The 17,190-nt window shown below is 40.2% G+C and overlaps 2 protein-coding genes across 2 annotated transcripts in view; both read right to left on the reverse strand.

Annotated features, from left to right (window-relative positions):
* Positions 1-3,546, reverse strand: part of LOC125484227 (cytochrome P450 4B1-like) — a 30,185-nt gene extending 26,639 nt beyond the window's left edge. Inside the window, exons 1-2 of the mRNA XM_048602083.1 lie at positions 3,236-3,546; positions 586-730 (exon numbers count right to left, since the gene is read on the reverse strand). Of these exons, the coding sequence (XP_048458040.1) occupies positions 586-730; positions 3,236-3,409 (319 nt within the window). The 5' untranslated portion in view covers positions 3,410-3,546. The remainder of the gene's footprint in view (positions 1-585; positions 731-3,235) is intronic.
* LOC109914368 (cytochrome P450 4B1-like) overlaps positions 3,236-17,190 on the reverse strand; it is an 84,823-nt gene continuing 70,868 nt past the window's right edge. Inside the window, exon 12 of the mRNA XM_020513956.2 lies at positions 3,236-3,348. The gene's annotated coding sequence lies outside the window, so the exon portion shown is untranslated. The remainder of the gene's footprint in view (positions 3,349-17,190) is intronic.

The following is a 17,190-nucleotide window of genomic DNA, read 5'->3' on the forward strand; positions in this document are numbered from 1 at the left end:
CCTCCCTAACCTGTTCTTCCTCCCACCTATCCCCTCCTCCCACCTCAAGCCGCCCCTCCATCTCCTACCGACTAACCTCATCCCGCCCCCTTGACCTGTCCGTCCTCCCTGGACTGACCTATCCCCTCCCTAACTCCCCACCTACACTCACCTTTACTGGCCCCATCCCCGCCTCTTCGACCTGTTTGTTTCCTCTCCACCTATCCTCTCCTCTATCCATCTTCTATCCGCCTCCCACTCTCTCCCTATTTATTTCAGAATCCCCTTCCCCTCCCCCATTTCTGAAGAAGGTTCTAGGCCCGAAACGTCAGCCTTCCTGCTCCTATGATGCTGCTTGGCCGGCTGTGTTCATCCAGCTCTGCACCTTGTTGTCTTGGATTCTCCAGCATCTGCAGTTCCTACTATCTCTGATGCTTTTAAGATGTTGTTAGGTTTGTTAATAAAGCATGGTTGAACCACCAAAATAATCTTGATTCATTTGCAAAATATGACATATTTCCCGCTGGATAAAGTGATAATCTTCTTTAACAATTCAGATTAAGATTTAAAGTGCATTTATACTGAAAAAGAATCTGTATTTCCTACCTGAGGATGCAAGCAATGCCTTAGCATAGTCAGGGTGGTATACAGCTAAGTATGCTGTAAATGGACCAAACCACACTTGGTGCCCATATGGATATTTCTTTGCCCATGTCACAGTCTTGTCTAGATCTGTCCCATCTTGAGAAAACTGTAATGAAATCCAACAAGGTGGAACAGCAAAAGCAAAACAAATCTTGGAAGATTTTACCTCTGGAACCAACATCAATCTTGGCATATTCAGGATTCTAAATAGGAAACAAATGGCTCAAAGCAGAAAGGTTCACTAGAACAATACTATCTTGACTACTGAAAATGAGCAAAAACACCATTCTTAAAGCAAAGTGTGGACGGGGCAGATCTGTGGTCCTTATGTTAGTATTTTTCTTTCCTCTCCTGAAAGTGTTGATTCATACTAAGGGTTAACGTTAACAATTCCAACACTTTGTTACCCAAGTGAATACTTTTCACCTAGACTATAGAACTGTTGACAAACATGATCCAGTTCAGGCTCTTACATTTTCCAGCATGCATTGCTAGATAATGATGAACAATCTGGATGATTTAATTTTCCTTTGCCAAGGATCACCTAGGCCAAAGAAGTTTCCATACAGCAGTCCTGTTTGTGGATTGCTGAGAAAAGGCCCATCTTGTTGAAGCTTTTCATCTTGTACTCATCAGGGCATTTTGCAAGAATGCACATTCAAGGAGAAAACCCACAATTATACCACATGAGAGGAGATTGGTTGATTGGCAACTGGACTTTGATTGTTAGAAACATTGCAGTGGAGAATACAACCTGTCCTGTTTGTGATTGGCTACTTTAACACAGAGTGAATTTGCTCCTGGATTTTTCTTGCCTGTATATTTTGGTGTTACACCTGTTAGAAGTGTCAGAAAGTCACTGTAACTTGTTCTTTGTTATGATAGCTGCAAAATATGGGGCAATGAAACCATCAGTCTTTGCTGTTGTTACTCTGAAATTACAATAACTTCTAGCGTGGGCATTTACACAGTTATTACGCTGAAATCCAGAAGTTCTTTCAGCAATCCCTGTCACTCTACAGGATGCAATGTTAGGATTCTCAAATAATTCACCAAGGCTCCTTAGACAGCACTTTCCAAAGCCACAACCACTACCATCTGGAGGACAAGGGCAGTCGTTACATGGGAACACCATTACCTGTAAATTCCCCTCCATGCCACTCACCATCCTGACTTGGAAATACATTGCTATACCTTCAGGGTCACAAGTTTTGAAACTCCCTCTCTTGTGGATTTAACTACACCAAAGAAAGCAACTACCATCTTCTCAAGAGTAACTCGCGATGGATAATAAATACTGGTCCAGCCAGCAACACCCCCATTCTGTGAATGAACAAAAGAAACAGAATCCAAAGAGGCAGAGATCTCAGTGACGGGAAACAATAGTTAGAATCTTATGAGATCTTTGGAGGTGGGTTTGAATTGAGAGGGAAATAGGAAAGGTTGATGTCACATTTCTGGGAAGTGCTTATCCAACTGACAGAAAAAGCTGCATCTGTGCCCAAAAAGATCCGGCAGAGGGTTGCACTTCTGCTACGGGTTTGGGGGGTTGTTGGGGGTTATCAGCTTCAGCCCACCTATGTCTTAATTTTGTTGTGCAGCTGATAACACCCACACATTAAAGACACTCCCATGCTCTCCCTTGTTCCCTCAGCTTGACTGCCTATCCTGTTTGGGCTGCCAGCCTTTTGCCACAGTCCTCTGATGGAGCCAAACACCACAGGAACCCACTTGTTAAAAGACTACCTCTGGGAAGTCTTTGCAATTGGGTGGGACCCACCGAGCATTTGGGAGTGAACCTGCATCTGTCCCAGATGGAAGAACACTTTCAAAGGTGATAAGTTTGCACCCACTGCTTCAAAGAACAAGGAGAGATAGTTCAATGGAGGTGGAGCCTAGAACAATGTAAAACAGAAGGCAAGCTACATAATTTAATAAATTGTAAAAGTGCTTCAATAACATTTGAAGAAAACAGTATCTGCTTCACACAATGACTCATTTTTGAATTAAAATGACTATTACAGCAGCAGTCTGCAATAAACAGAAATTAATTGAATAACCAACTAATCTGCTTTGTTGGCAGCATTGGTTGAGGGGGGAATGACGACAAGCAGTGGGACACCTCAATGGTTTTCTTCAAATAGTGCCATAGATCTTTAGCCATAAAGATTGGAAAAGAAATTTTCCAGAGGGTTCTTGTCAAAATTTCCTACCATGTTTCCAATGATCAAGGATCCCCACTAAAGGTAAGAATTCATAAAACTGAGTAAAATGATTCATCTGTAAGAGGTGCTCTCTGACAATACAGTGCTGCTTCAGCATTGTACTGGAGTATCAACCTCAAATCTTGTTAAAAGGCTGAAACTCAAAACTTATTGCCTGGAGGCAAGAGTGCTACTAACTGAAATGAGCAGTCACTGTGACACATCATGGTAGAACAGAGAGAAATGTTCTGTCATTTTCTCATACATACGATTAAACAGTGTTTTGAAGCAATAATAAATACTGATGAATAACAAAATCACTATAGCTGAAAGTATTGGCTATTGTTGAGAGCATTCTCAAAGAATAAGGCAACATCATTTGAATCATTTGTTGATTTCATACATACCTCAAGTGCATGTCCATATAGCCAGTGTGCTGGGGGTCCAGGAAAAGGTTTCATTGCTGCTATCAACTTCCATCTCTTGCAAAATAGTTTCAATATCTTAATCAGAATTGATGCTAAAAAAATAAGAACTATTAGCTGAAATAGCTGAATTAGGTTTATTGTAATTGAGAACATTTTCTGCAATTGTGGAAATGATGTCAGCTGTCAAACCAATTGTAGATCTGGAGTCCAAAGTGAGGGGAATTGACTTGAATCTGCCTTTTAAGAGCCACACCTCCAACATTAAGCAAAGTTTGATAGCCAATCCACAGCAGATACTCCAATCCTTAAACTGAGATTTTTTCATTCTACTATGTTTTCACAAGTCAATCAGCATTTTACCCGTAATCTGAGTATCTTTTTATCATTGGTTTTACACAGTAATTGCAAATATTGTGAAATTTGCACCCAATACTAGAGGTTACTATTGTGGAACTTAGCACTTGCATATATTACTGTGAAAAAGTAGTTACCTTGCAATTGGGTCAAATTATGATCTAGAGAAAGACTATTGAAAAGACAATGAATCTTTTCAGAAAAAAAAAAGTTGACAATGTTTCAATGCAATTTCCCACAGTAAACTTACATAAACACTCTAAATATTGTGTAAAAAGAAGGCTGAACCAAGATTGTGAGTATTGGATATCATTCAAAACATTATCTAATAGGTGTTGCCCTGATTAAAAATAAGTGGCATTACTCATGGCACACCCAGGTCAAGAATAAGACAGGTTGAATGCATAGTACAACTCTCTTGACGCAAACTTAACAAATTCTGTGACTTTCAACTTATAAGCATAACTCCATATGGCAGAGACTTCCGCCTTATTTCATGGGCACTAGAAAATACTGCAACTTCACAATGACATTACATTCGATAAAAGAACTGTTAAGTCATTCAGCTTAAAATAATAGGAATTGTTCAGAAGCCAAATCTTGCTATGGATACTACTAATTTTACACAGTAAAAAGTTAACAAAATGTTTCTTTTCTGAGGATATTACAGCCAGACTACTTTCTATTGCTGTCCTGAAATTTAGATTTTCATGTAACTATTGACAAAATCCTTTGCAAAATATCTATTTAACAATCATCCATTCAGTTGCCTCTGCTGCCTTCATCCCAGGCCACAGGTCAAACATGTCCTAAGTGCGTCCAAGCTCAGTCTGAAATAGGACATTGATGAGATTGTGTCGAAAATACATTGGGCAGTTTTAGTCTCCCTATCTAGGGAGAGGTGTTTTTGCATTGGAATCAGTTAAGAATAGGTTCACTAGGCTGATTGCTGGGCTGAAGGGTTGTTCTATGAGGAAAGGTTGAGTAGATTGGGCCTTCATCCATTAGAGTTCAGAAGAATGAAAGATGATCTGATATTTATCAAAAAGAATGTAGGTGTGTTTCTCTTTGTAGAAAATCTAGAACTCAGCGGGCACAATTTAAAAACAAGAGGTCTCACCTTAAAGATGGGAATGCAGAGAGAAATTACCTCATTCAGTGGGTCATTAGTCTTTTGAATAACCTCCTAGAAAAAACAATGGAGGTTGTGTCATTGAATATATTCAAGACTGAGTTAGACATTTTTTGTTTAGGGAGTTAAGTGTTGCTGGGGCTGGTGTTCAGGCAGGAATGTAGTTAAAGCCACAGTCAAATCAATCATGATATTACTGAATGGCAAAGCAAGCTTAAAGGACCAAGTGGCCTAGTGCAACTCTTATTTCTTATGATCTTTGGATCTTTTCACACTTTTATAAGCATGTATTTATACATACACAAATTACATGCAAGCAACTCCAAACCTAACAATCCAAGAGATTAGAAACAAAAGCAGAAATTGCTGGAGAAGCTCAGCAGTCTGGCAGCATATGAGGAGAAAAAACAGAGTTAATGTTTCAAGTCCAGTGATCCTTTTTCAAAATTGGAGATTAAATCAACATTTACTTATAAGGGAACAAGTGGATCCTAAAAAGTTACTGAGATAACAAGGTGTAGAGCTGAATGAACACAGCAGGCCAAGCAGCATCGTAGGAGCAGAAAGGCTGACGTTTCGGGCCTAGACCCTTCATCAGAAAAGTGCGAAGCCTCTTCTAAGGATGCTATCTCTGATACAAGTTTAACCCCACTGTGAAGCCTCTTCTAAGGATGCTTCATCCAGCTCTGCACCTTGTTATCTCAGATTTTCCAGCATCTGCAGTTCCTACTATCCCTAAAAAATTACAACCTGCTTACACTTAGACACCAAGAATATGCAATTAACAACTGGTTCTACTCCTCTAACTGCTTACTGTCTGACACTGAATCAGATATTTCATGATGTTGGCATCCTATTTGACCTGTAAATGGAAGGGGTCTTGCGATGCAGTGGTAGTGTTCCTACCTATAAGACCAGGGGGCCTGGGTTGAGGTCCCACGTGCTCCACAGGTATGTCATAACATCTGAATAGGATGAATTAAAAAAGAAATGACCCTGCGATGAATTCTGACAATATACCTATCCTATTACCAAGACCACCTAATTTTAAGTCCATAACATCAACTGTTTCCAACACTGATTCAGCTCATCTGCTGCAGAACCCTTCATCCTCACATTTGTAGCCTTTAGATTTGCTGATCTACATGTTCTCCTGGCCAGCCTCCCAACTCCCACCCTTTACAAACTTGGGCTCATCCACAATCCTGCTGCCTGTTTAGTGACTCACACCAGGGGCCGGGTATTTAGGCCCTGCTGGGGCAGGAACGAAGGAACCTTGATGATGAAAATTGCAGTACACTCTGGCATGCCAGTTTCCTGCTACCATTTCCACTGGCAATGGGGCGAATTAGGCCTGTTAATGAGCCAAATTCAACATGTTAATGAGTTCATTGAGAGTTCACAGAGGGAATGTTGAGATTTAAATGGGGGTTCATGGGCTGCATCAATTGATGTGGAGCTGGAAAATCACAGTAGGTCTGAGAGCATCCGGGGAGCAGGACAGTCAATGTTTTGGGCCAAAACTCTTCATCAGGCTTTCCTGCTCCTTGGATACTGTCTGACCTGCTGCGCTTTTTCAGCTTCACATCTATTGACTCTGGCTTCCAGCATCTGCAGTCCTTACTGTCTCCGAGTTCATGGACTGCACTTTCGGTGAGGAGCTTACCAGGTGCACTAAGATGGCAAGGGCAGCCATGAGGCCACGAGATAAAGGAGCAGAATTAGGCCTTGCAGCCCATCAAGTCTGCTCCGCCATTTGATCATGGATGATATGGTTTTCAACCCAGTCTCCTGCCTTGTCCCCATAACCCTTGATACTAATCAAGAATCAATCAATCTCTGACTTAAATACAGTCAATGACTTGGCCTCCACAGCACTCTGTGGCATTGAGTTCCACAGAATCACCATCCTCTGGCTGAAGAAATTCCTCCTCATCTCAGTTCTAAAGTGTCATGCCTTCATTCTGAGGCTGTGCCCTTTGAGTCCTAGTCTCTTCTGCTAAGATGTTATGGACTTAAAATTAGGTGGTCTTGGTAATAGGATAGGTATAGGTCCTCTCCAAGTCCACTCTATCTAGGCCTGGCAGTATTCGGAAAGTTTCAATGAGATTTCACCTCCCCCACCATATTTCTTCTAAACTCCATTGAGTACAGACCCAGAATCTTCAGCCTCTCCTCAAAAGACAAGCTCTTCATCCCCATGATTATTCTTGTAAACCTCCTCTGGATGTTTTCCAATGCCAGCACATCTTTCCTTAGATAAGGGGCCCAAAACTGCTGACAATATTCCAAATGCAATCTGACCAGATCCTTTTCCAGCCTCAGCAGTACATCTCTGCTCTTGTATTCTAGCCATCTTGAAATGAATGCTAGCAACGCCAGCAAGATATTTTACCTGATGCAGCAATGCTTATGTCTTGCCTGATGACATTAGAAACTATGTGAGGATAATGTTACATCCAACAAACATTTATTACAGCTCACTAATGTGTATAAGTATTACATCCACAGGCACATCAGTGTCTGGGCTCTTACATGAGAAACTTTGTGTGGATAATGTTACATCCAACAAACATTTATTACAGCTCACTAATATGTATAAATATTACATCTGTGGGCACACCAGGATCTGGGCTCATATTAAGCTACAATAAGCAACTTGCTTCCATTCGCATGTCATTCTTCAAGTTATCTGAGTTATCCAGGCCCACAGAACTTTGTCATAAAATCAGGTTTTTTTGTGTTGCTTTGTGTCTCTGTGTTCTGAAGTTGGTAGATGTGAGAAGGTAATTAGCTGTAAAGATTGCAAAATTGCAAGGTACAGAGTGTTCCAAGATATGACATTTTTTCCTGCGTAATTACAAAGGTGGGACTCTTTTGGCAAATTTTGATATGTCACACAGATCAATTCAAAGGTCAGTGAACAGTATTTCAAGGGTCAATTAATTTTAGTCAGCGAGAAATTCAAGGCAAAGGAACAGGCTCCATGTAGCTGCCTGCACAGTTACAGTTAACAGATGTCCAAGAGCACATAAGTTATTAGTTGCATAATTCTGAATGTTAGAGTGTAAGTTGTTTCTACGTTGTAAATAGTATTACTTTTCTAACCTTGTACAGTAGAGTTTAATTTGATCAAAACTGGAATTTGTGGCATTACTGAGTCCCTGGGATTTTAAACTTAGTCTCCCTTAAAAAATAGTAATGGTTCTTAATCAGACGGTAGCATTAATTGGGCGGACTCACCTGGGATTTTAACAAGTGGAGAAATTCAACCTGCCTTCAGCATTTCATGGAATCAAGCATTCAGAGGTTGGCAGCCACAAGCATTAGGAGTCTCCACATGATCGACTTTTATCAGCTCTAATCGAGCTGTTGTGGCTTCACATCAATGATTTTGTTGAGTCATTAAAACTATTATTAAAGGGAGCACTGTGAGTTGACATTGGGTGTTTACCTGAGAGTAAAGTTTGTTTTTGTATAGATGTGAAAAACCTTCACTTTAGGTACTTTGGTGAGCAGTCTTTACAAAGTGACATTTCAGTTAATTTTCATTTTATGCTCAAGATGTGAAAATTATCTGAATCATTCTAAGTTTACAATTTATAGCATTATGGAATTAGTAACCAAGGGAGAGAGGACATTTTTAAATCATCAGCTGGCGCAGGCAAAGAATGTATCTCTGACCTTTCCGATACACTTGCGGTGGTGCTGCTGGAAACATTTTCTAGATGTGACTCAGAGGCATAAAGATTGAAGGTAGTGATTTATTGCAGTGCCATAACATGGTAAGTTCTCTGCCACTATTGCTGACCCACAAGCCCAGCAGGCAGCAGGTTTTCTTTTCCTCAGGGCAGATGTTAACAAATCCCCATCTGAACGACCTCAGCATCCTTAGGAACTGCTCTTCATTCAGATCTAGGAATGTGATTACTGATCCTTAACTCCCTAAAAGGTGGGTGAGCTTTACAGTGAGTTGATCCTCTCATCTGTTGTTCATTATGAGGACTTCCTGCTACTTAGAGTCCTCTGCTTCTCCTCTTCCACCCCCATCCAGTGTAGAGCAGCAACACCAGTAGATAATGATATGGATGAGATGGAGCTTGTGAATGTTATACGTCAATCCTGACTGTTGGGCCAATGAGCAAGGCTGTATGGTGCATTATAAAATCTGAGAGAATATCTATTGGGTAGGTTGAATCAATGCACAAGAGGCCGTTGGCCTTATTGCAGCTCAGCTTCCAGGTGTTTGTGGCCAGTCTACAAGAACTGACCTTCTTAGCCACCTTCTGTCGTCCCTTTCTCAGGTGTAACTTGAGGGTCTTCTGGCTGTCTTGTGAAAGAATGATATCTCTCCTTTCCACTTACATTATCAGAGGAGCAGGAAGAGACCATGTGGCTGCTTGAGGCTGCTCTGTCAATCAATAATATCACATTCCCATCTACAGCCATAGCCCTTTATATCCCTTCCTGATAAGAATTTATCCATCTCTGTCTTTAAAAAAATCACTTAACCACCTTCTGAGGCAGAGAGCTCTGATAAAGTGAAGCCCTCAGAAAGAATAAAACAATCTTATTTCTATCCTGAAAGGGTGACCCTAATTTTAAAACTGTGCCGTCTAATTCTGCTTGGGCCTATAAGAGGAAACATCCTTTCCACATTGTCAAGATATTATCTTGTACAGTGCAATCCAATCACACTTGCAAACCATCCTCATTTTTCCAAACTCCGGTGGAAATAAGCCCAGACTGTACAACGTTTCCTCATAGGGCAATCCACTTATTCCAGGTATCAATCTTGTATAATTCCTCTGAATAGCTTCCAATGCGTTTAGAAAGTAAAGTCACCTCAATCTTACCAGACCACAGGGCTGCTCTCTCATTAGACAGAGAGACATAAATAGTTGGTGAACCTAAGGGGTCACACTACCTTAGACAAGGGGAGAGGTTGACAAGGAGAGTCCTTCATGGTAACCTCAGCCAGAGAGGAACTGACGCCATGATGCTGGCATCACTCTGTGTCACCAACTTGCTGTCCAGCCAACCGAACTAACTAACGCCAATGTATGAACATCCTCCCTTAAATAATGAGACCAAAGAAATTGAGAAGAAATAGAACTGCAAAGACCAGCTGCAATCTATGGTGACTGCTGAGCTACCGCTAATAAAGAAATTACAGAAGCAGGTGCCCTCAGGATGTACATGTTGGGCACAGTCTATTGCTCTCGACACCGTTTCCACCAGATGAACGAGGTGCAGTGTTGTTATGGACTGAGAACGTCCATGGACACTGTATAATTGCTGGAACAGGACCTGCCACCCAAAGAGGTATTTGGCCATCCTGTCCTGGTGGCTGTCAAAGTGACAACTGAGCTTACCCATTGTGCTTCTAATAGTCCCACTCCTGTCCTGTTTCAAGGATTTTACCAATTCAATTTATGCTACATCACCTCAGTTGCCCATGAAGATCTCAGTGCTGTAGCCTGGGGAGTAAGCTTAGCTGACATAGCTGGCTTCTCCAGGGGCAGGGCACTATACACCACACACACATTGCACTGACAGCACCATAATTTAGCTGACTTCATCAGGAAAAAAAGTTTCATTCCATTGATTTACAATCATCTATGATCACTGATAATGTATCTCAATAGTCTGTTCCAGGTATTCTAGAATATTCTGCAGTGATGCCTTTATCCTTGAGAACTCCAAGGTTCCTGCTTCATTTCAAGGGCTGGATGTCTAACAAGGCTAGTCATTGGGAGTCCAGGCTATCCTCTGCAACCATGGCTGATGGCTCTATTACGCAAGCCCCGACTTAGCCTGAATGTAAATACGGTGCAGCCATCATGGTCATTGTGAAGTGGATGATAGGCCTCCTGAAGATTAGCTTCGGATGCCTGAATCAATCTGGGGGTCTTTGCAATACACTTCAGACAGAATATGCGGCACAATCCTTGCATATTGTGCTCTGCACATCTGGAGTTGGAAAGGGGATGTGAACGATGCTGATGAACTGAGAGAGTGACTACTGCCTTCTGAGGATGGAGATGAGAACATTGAGTAGGATTTACGTCACCTTCACCATGTTAGAATGGAGCAGTATTGGACATAAGTCAGACAGAATCTAATTGATACTTAGTTCCAGTAAATTTGACTAGTGATCACTCATTGACTGTATCAGAAGATAAACAGTCCCTATGTATCCTCAGAAGCAAACACAGCTTATCTTTATTAAAACAGAAAATGCTGGAGAAACTCAACAGATCTGTAGTATCTGTGGAGGAAGAAACAGAGTTAATGTGTCAAGCCTGATTTGGAACTTTGGGGGTCACTTCTGTACAGAAGAAGAAATATTAACCATTTTGAGCATTTGCAGTATTTTATACATATTTGGGTGCAGCTTTTGTTTGTCCCTTCGTCTTTTGCTGTTGCTGAATAAAAGTGAATACATCAAACTTTTTACTAATCGGCACCTATGTGAGCAGGAGTGTACTGGTTGATCGAGCGTACTGACTGATCAAATGTTCCAGTTGATCAAGAGGTCCACATAATCAATGTAAAAATGCACACTGAGTAATAGAAATGTAATGCAGGGAGTATCCAAATTACTGTTATACTATAGTTACAGCATAAATCATTTAAATGATAGTGCAATTTTGCCTTAAATAAAACCTATTGGGAGAGAGCCTTCTCACTCACACCCTCAACTGACTACTTGAATTTCACAGAGATCACGATAACACAGTAAAATTCCAGTACTTCAGGTATATAATTGTTGCCAGTTTATCGAGAGTGCCAGCTCATTAGGTGCCAGTTAAAACAAAGTTTGTTTTCTTTTTAACTGTTTGAATAATTTCCAGTATGTGATGCTTCCACATTGAACAATGAGAATATATTATACTAGGTGTTAGGGAAAGATGGGATGACACTCAGGGCAGTTCACCTGTGTAGCTTGGTTCTTATAGCTGCAATTACAACAATTGTTAATCAATCAGATGATGTAAAATTGCAATACATATAAATGTGACTTGTATTTACAGTGAAGTGTCAGCTGTACCACCTATGTGCCCGCAGAAGCAATTCCTTTTATTACCCTCCTATTCCATGCACTGTCGAGGTTGGTACTTGGCTGGGAGTGCTTGATTTGGTGCTTTAAAAATGATTTTGGGAATCCAGTAGGGTCCATCGCTGAGTGGGGGATTGCGGGAGTGGGGTGCTAAAGAGGTGTGGTGCATTGCTAACTAAGGCAAGCTGTGGAGAATAATATGAGAAAACCCACTAGGGCTTACATATGGAAACCATCTACGAAACTGACAGAAATTGAACTGACTTCATATCAGCCATGAGTGAATGGCAGAGCAGACTTAAATGGGCCAAATGGCTTAATCCTGCTCTTATGTTTTATAGCTTCTTATGATACTTGATTTCTGGTAAAATTCAGCATACAGTCTTGGATAGCCAAAGTGTACACTACTCTGGACATGTGAAGAGAAAAAAGTTAGTTAAGACAAATTTAGGTCCCTTGCAATCAGAAACGGGGAAGCTATAATGGGGAATAAAGAGATAGCAGACCAATTAAATGCTTTGGTTCAGGCTTTGCAAAGGAGGATACAAATAATATCCTAGAAATGTTAGGGAATACAGGACCTACTGAAAGGGTGGAACAGAAGGAAATGGTGTTGGAGAAATTGATGGGATTAAAGGCTGATAACTCTTCAGAGATAACACAGTGTGGAGCTGGAGGAGCACAGCAGACCAGTCAGCATCACAGGAGCAGGACAGTTTACGTTTCGGGTTGGGAACCTTCTTCCTCCCCATTTCTGAAGAAGGGTCCCGATCTGAAACATCAACTTTCCGGCTCCTCTGATGCTGCCTGGCTTGCTGTGTTCCTCCAACTCCACACTGTGTTGTATATGACTCCAGTATCAGCAGTTCTTACTATGTCCGATAACTCCTCAGGCTCAGTAATCTACATTTGACAGCACTTGAAGAAGTGGGTCTAGATGTAGTGAATAGTGTTCAGCTTTCTAGATTCTATATGCTATGGAATTGTTCCAATGGATTGGAGAGGAGCTAATGTAACTCTACTATTTTCAAAAAGGAGTTGAGACAGGGTACTTATAGACTTTTTCACCTGACGTTGGTAGTGAGGAAAGTTTTAGAGCCGATTATCAAAGATTGGAAAGCAGAGCATTCAGGAAAACAAGATTGGATAGAGTTGGCATGGATTTACGGAAGGGAAATCATGCTTGATAAATCTACTGGAAATTTGAGGTTGTAACACATATGTTGATAATTGGAGCAAATGGATGTGGTTTACTTATACTTTCAGAACATTCCATCAGCAATTACTTCACCCTTATGGCTTCCCTTTTCCAGTGTGTACATTTATATCATTGGCTCTCTCAATCCAACTGCTCATTCCCTAATCAACCATATAGCTCTCTTTTGAATCCTTTTAAGGGTTAGAGCATGACACTTATTTGCTACCATTGACTACAAAAATTCAAAAAGCCAAGCCCTTCCAAAAAAAAAGTTTGTATATCTTCCTTTCAACTTTTATAGCTATTTCTGCTCAGATCCACACATATATTATGTATAGAATACATACATACATATATATTCTGTAATACTTTGCATGCAAGTTTTGACAACTGCATAAGTTTCTTCTTTATTGTGTGGCCTATCTCATGATTCTTGTTTTGTTACCTGATGTTATTATAAACTGAGTAGAATGTCCAATGTACAAAGACAAAACCACTAACAAATTAACTATTTTATCAACAATGATCAAAAATACTAAGTAGAGGAAGAGAGTATGTATATTTTTGTAACAAAACATCTCAGTGCTCTTTAATGTACTTGGTTAATTGTCAAAAGATGAAGAATTGTCATAAATTATCATTTCTCAACGGTGCTACTTAAACTATTTGTCTTCAAGTTGAAGCCAGGCTCTTGCCTTGGGATAAGGCTGTTTGGCTAGTTCGAGGACAACTAACATTTTTAGCGGGTTTAAAACTACAAGGAACCGAAAAGTGCTTGTTGTATAATATTCTTAACAATTGTAAAACACACAAAGATAAGACATAATTAAAAACACAAATTCCTGTTTTCAAGTTCCTCTAACATTCTTTTTAGGAAGGGCTTTCATTTTTCTGGTTGAGATGTTCTCAATAGATACTGACACGTACCGACCTCGATTGCTACAGTTTGCCCAATTGATATTGCCTATTATTCCATGTCATAGAGTTGTAGAGTCATGGAGCACAGACACGGACCCTTCAATCCAACCACTCCAAGCCGACCATAATCCCAAACTAAACTAGTCCCTCCTTTTTTGCGCTTGGCCCATATCCCTCCAAACATTTCTTATTCAAATGTCTCTTAAACTTGTAACTGCATCTGCATCCACCACTTCCTCTGGAAGTTCATTCCACGCACGAACCACTTTCTGTGTAAAAGAGTTGCCTCTCATGTCTTGTTTAAATCGTTCTCCTCTCACCTTAAAAATATGCCCCCTGGTTTTGAAATCCCCCACTCTAGGGAAAAGACACCTAGCGTTCACCTTATCTATACCCCTCTTGATTTTATAAACCTCTAAAGTCAACCCTCAATCTTCTATGCTCCAGTGAAAACGGCCCCAGCCGATGCAGCCTTTCCCTAAAAGTCAAACACTCAATTCTCAGCAACATTCTATTAAATCTCTTCTGAACCCTCTCCAGTTTAATAATTTCCTTCCTATAACAGGGTGACCAGGCCTGCACACAATACTCCAGAACAGGCCTCACCAATGTCCTGTATACCCTCAACATGATATCCCAACGCCCATACTTAAAGGTAATGAATAATGAAGGCAAGTGTGCTAAACACCTTAACCACCCTGTCTACATGTGACACCAACTTCAAAGAATTATGTACCTGAACCCCAGGTCTCTCTGTTCTACAACACTGCCCAAGGCCCTACTTTTAGTTGTATAAGTCTTGTCCTTGTTTGTTTTACCAAAATGCAATACCTCACATTTATCCAAATTAAGCTCCATCTGCCACTCCTTAGCCCACTCACCCAATTGGTCAAGATCTCTTTGTAATCTTAGATAAGTTTCTTCACTGTCCATTACACCACCAATGTTGGTGTCATCTGTCGACTTACTGACCATGCTTTCTATATTCTCATCTAAACCACCGATATAAATGACAAATAAAAGTGGACCCAGCACTGATCCCCTGTGGAACATCTTTGGTCACAGGCCTCCAGTCCGAAAAACACTCCTCCACCATCATTCCCTGTCTCCTGCCCTTAAGCCAATTTTATAAACAAATGGCAAGCTCATCCTGTATCCATGTGATCTAACTTTACTATCAATCTACCATGCAGAACCTTTTCAAAAGCTTTACTAAAGTTCAATTAAACAATGTCTGCCACTCTGCTCATCAATCTTCTTGGTTAAATTCCTCAAAAAACTCAATCAAGTTTGTGAGACATGATTTCCTTCGCACAAAACCATGCTGACTATCCAAATGCATATAAATCCTATCTTTCAGAATCACCTCCAACACATTCCTGCAATAATTTCTGGGCCATTAATGTCAAAAAATATTTTCGATATTGGGTTGAATGTTGGTTGTAAAACATGAACATCCTTGTCTGCCAACTGATTCTCAGCAAAACAATGACCCAGGGATGTACTACAAGGCAATTGTGGCTCTGTCAGAAGAACATTTTACTGTTTTATAATTTATCCGCTTTGTCTCACCATACTTTGCTAAAATTAGTTTGAAAAAGGCAAGAAAACTTATAATAAGCATTAATCCTGCTTATAAAATGTACATTTAACCAAAAAGAAGCTCCCGAGCTACCTTATTCTGTCTTTACTGCCAAGAAATGATTATTATCAATATAGAACATTTTTCACGGCATCCAAGAAAAGATGAAGGCAGCAATAATCTACAGGGAAATAAAAACTATTCCAAGCTACTGAACAGCTTACAAATTATGGAATAAATGTGTATGGAGATGAAGACACATAGATCCACTTCAGAAGCCTTAGGTGCAAGGAAATGGTAATCAAAAATCTTTTGTTTCAGATTCTGCTGAAGTAGCTGTTGTCAATGAGAGTTCTCCCATTAAATAACATGCTTGATTTGAAGCAGCCCGAGTGTCTGGCAAAAAAGGAAATTGGGAATTTGCAGCAACAGACAGAATGATCAAGCACAGTGCATGGGTAGTTCTGGAGCACATGCTCTCAGTATTATTGTTGGAATGTTCTAGTGAAATATTTTATTTACAAATCTAGCTTCCATCAGAATTAAATCTATTAATACTTGATATTCCCGTACGGTTAAGTCACTTAAGTGCCAATACAAATTCGGGAATTTCCAAAAGAAATCTCTGCAGTAATGCATACAATCTACTGAACTTCATTTTCTGTGGTACTATCCAGTCTTTCTAAATTTGTCAAAATCTAACTACACCTTATCAGCAGTTAATGAATCATCTTTTTGATAAATTGTATTCATGAAAGTTAATAATCAGTCCAAAACTTCAACCATGTTTAAAAGATCAGGCTCCAATTCTGAAAAATAAAGTTATTTTTAACCTTGCTTCTGTATGATAACAGAAGTGTTAAAGCCATGCCTTGCTTCCTTTTTTTGGCAAAGAACTATCTCAGGTCTACATGCTTGCTTCATTCTTCCATTGGTCCTTAGGCTCACCTTCAGAAAATAGTAGTGTGCAATCTTAATTCAATACTTTACATTTTGACTCAACCTCCTACGCTACCAATGTTATACCAGAAAATTGTTTCAGAGATAATAGGAACTGCAGATGCTGGAGAATCTGAGATAACAAGGTGTAGAGCTAAATCCTATCTTTCAGAATCACTTCCAACACATTCCTGCAATAATTTCTGGGCCATTAATGTCAAAAACTATTTTCGATATTGGGTTGAATGTTGGTTGTAAAACATGAACATCCTTGTCTGCCAACTGATTCTCAGCCACACAATGACCCAGGGACATACTACAAGGCAATTGTGTTAGCCATCATCCCTGGATGGTGAATGAAGTTTGCTGAGGGTCATGCCAGGAGCAACATGAGGCAAACCCAATGTAATTATCTAACACGGTCTGTAGTGAAGCATGAGGCCTAATGGAACGAGGAAATCTGTGATGAATAAGGATTTGTTGGAGGTGATTTGATTGCATAAATACGGACACTTGGTAATCAGTGGGGTGTGAGTGTTATGGAATGTGGCTAATGAAAATAAAGCTTTCATTAAAGATGTGGATTTGGACTCCGTTCAAGAACAATTATTTTCTGGTATAACAAGGTGTAGAGCTGGATGAACACAGCAGGCCAAGCAGCATCAGAGGAGCAGGAAGGCTGACGTTTCAGGCCTAGACCTAGGATTAATGCTTATTATAAGTTTTCTTGCCTTTTTCAAACTAATTT

The sequence above is a fragment of the Rhincodon typus genome, chromosome 10 (genome assembly GCF_021869965.1).
Source record: "Rhincodon typus isolate 14 chromosome 10, sRhiTyp1.1, whole genome shotgun sequence".
Classification (NCBI taxonomy): Eukaryota; Metazoa; Chordata; class Chondrichthyes; order Orectolobiformes; family Rhincodontidae; genus Rhincodon; species Rhincodon typus.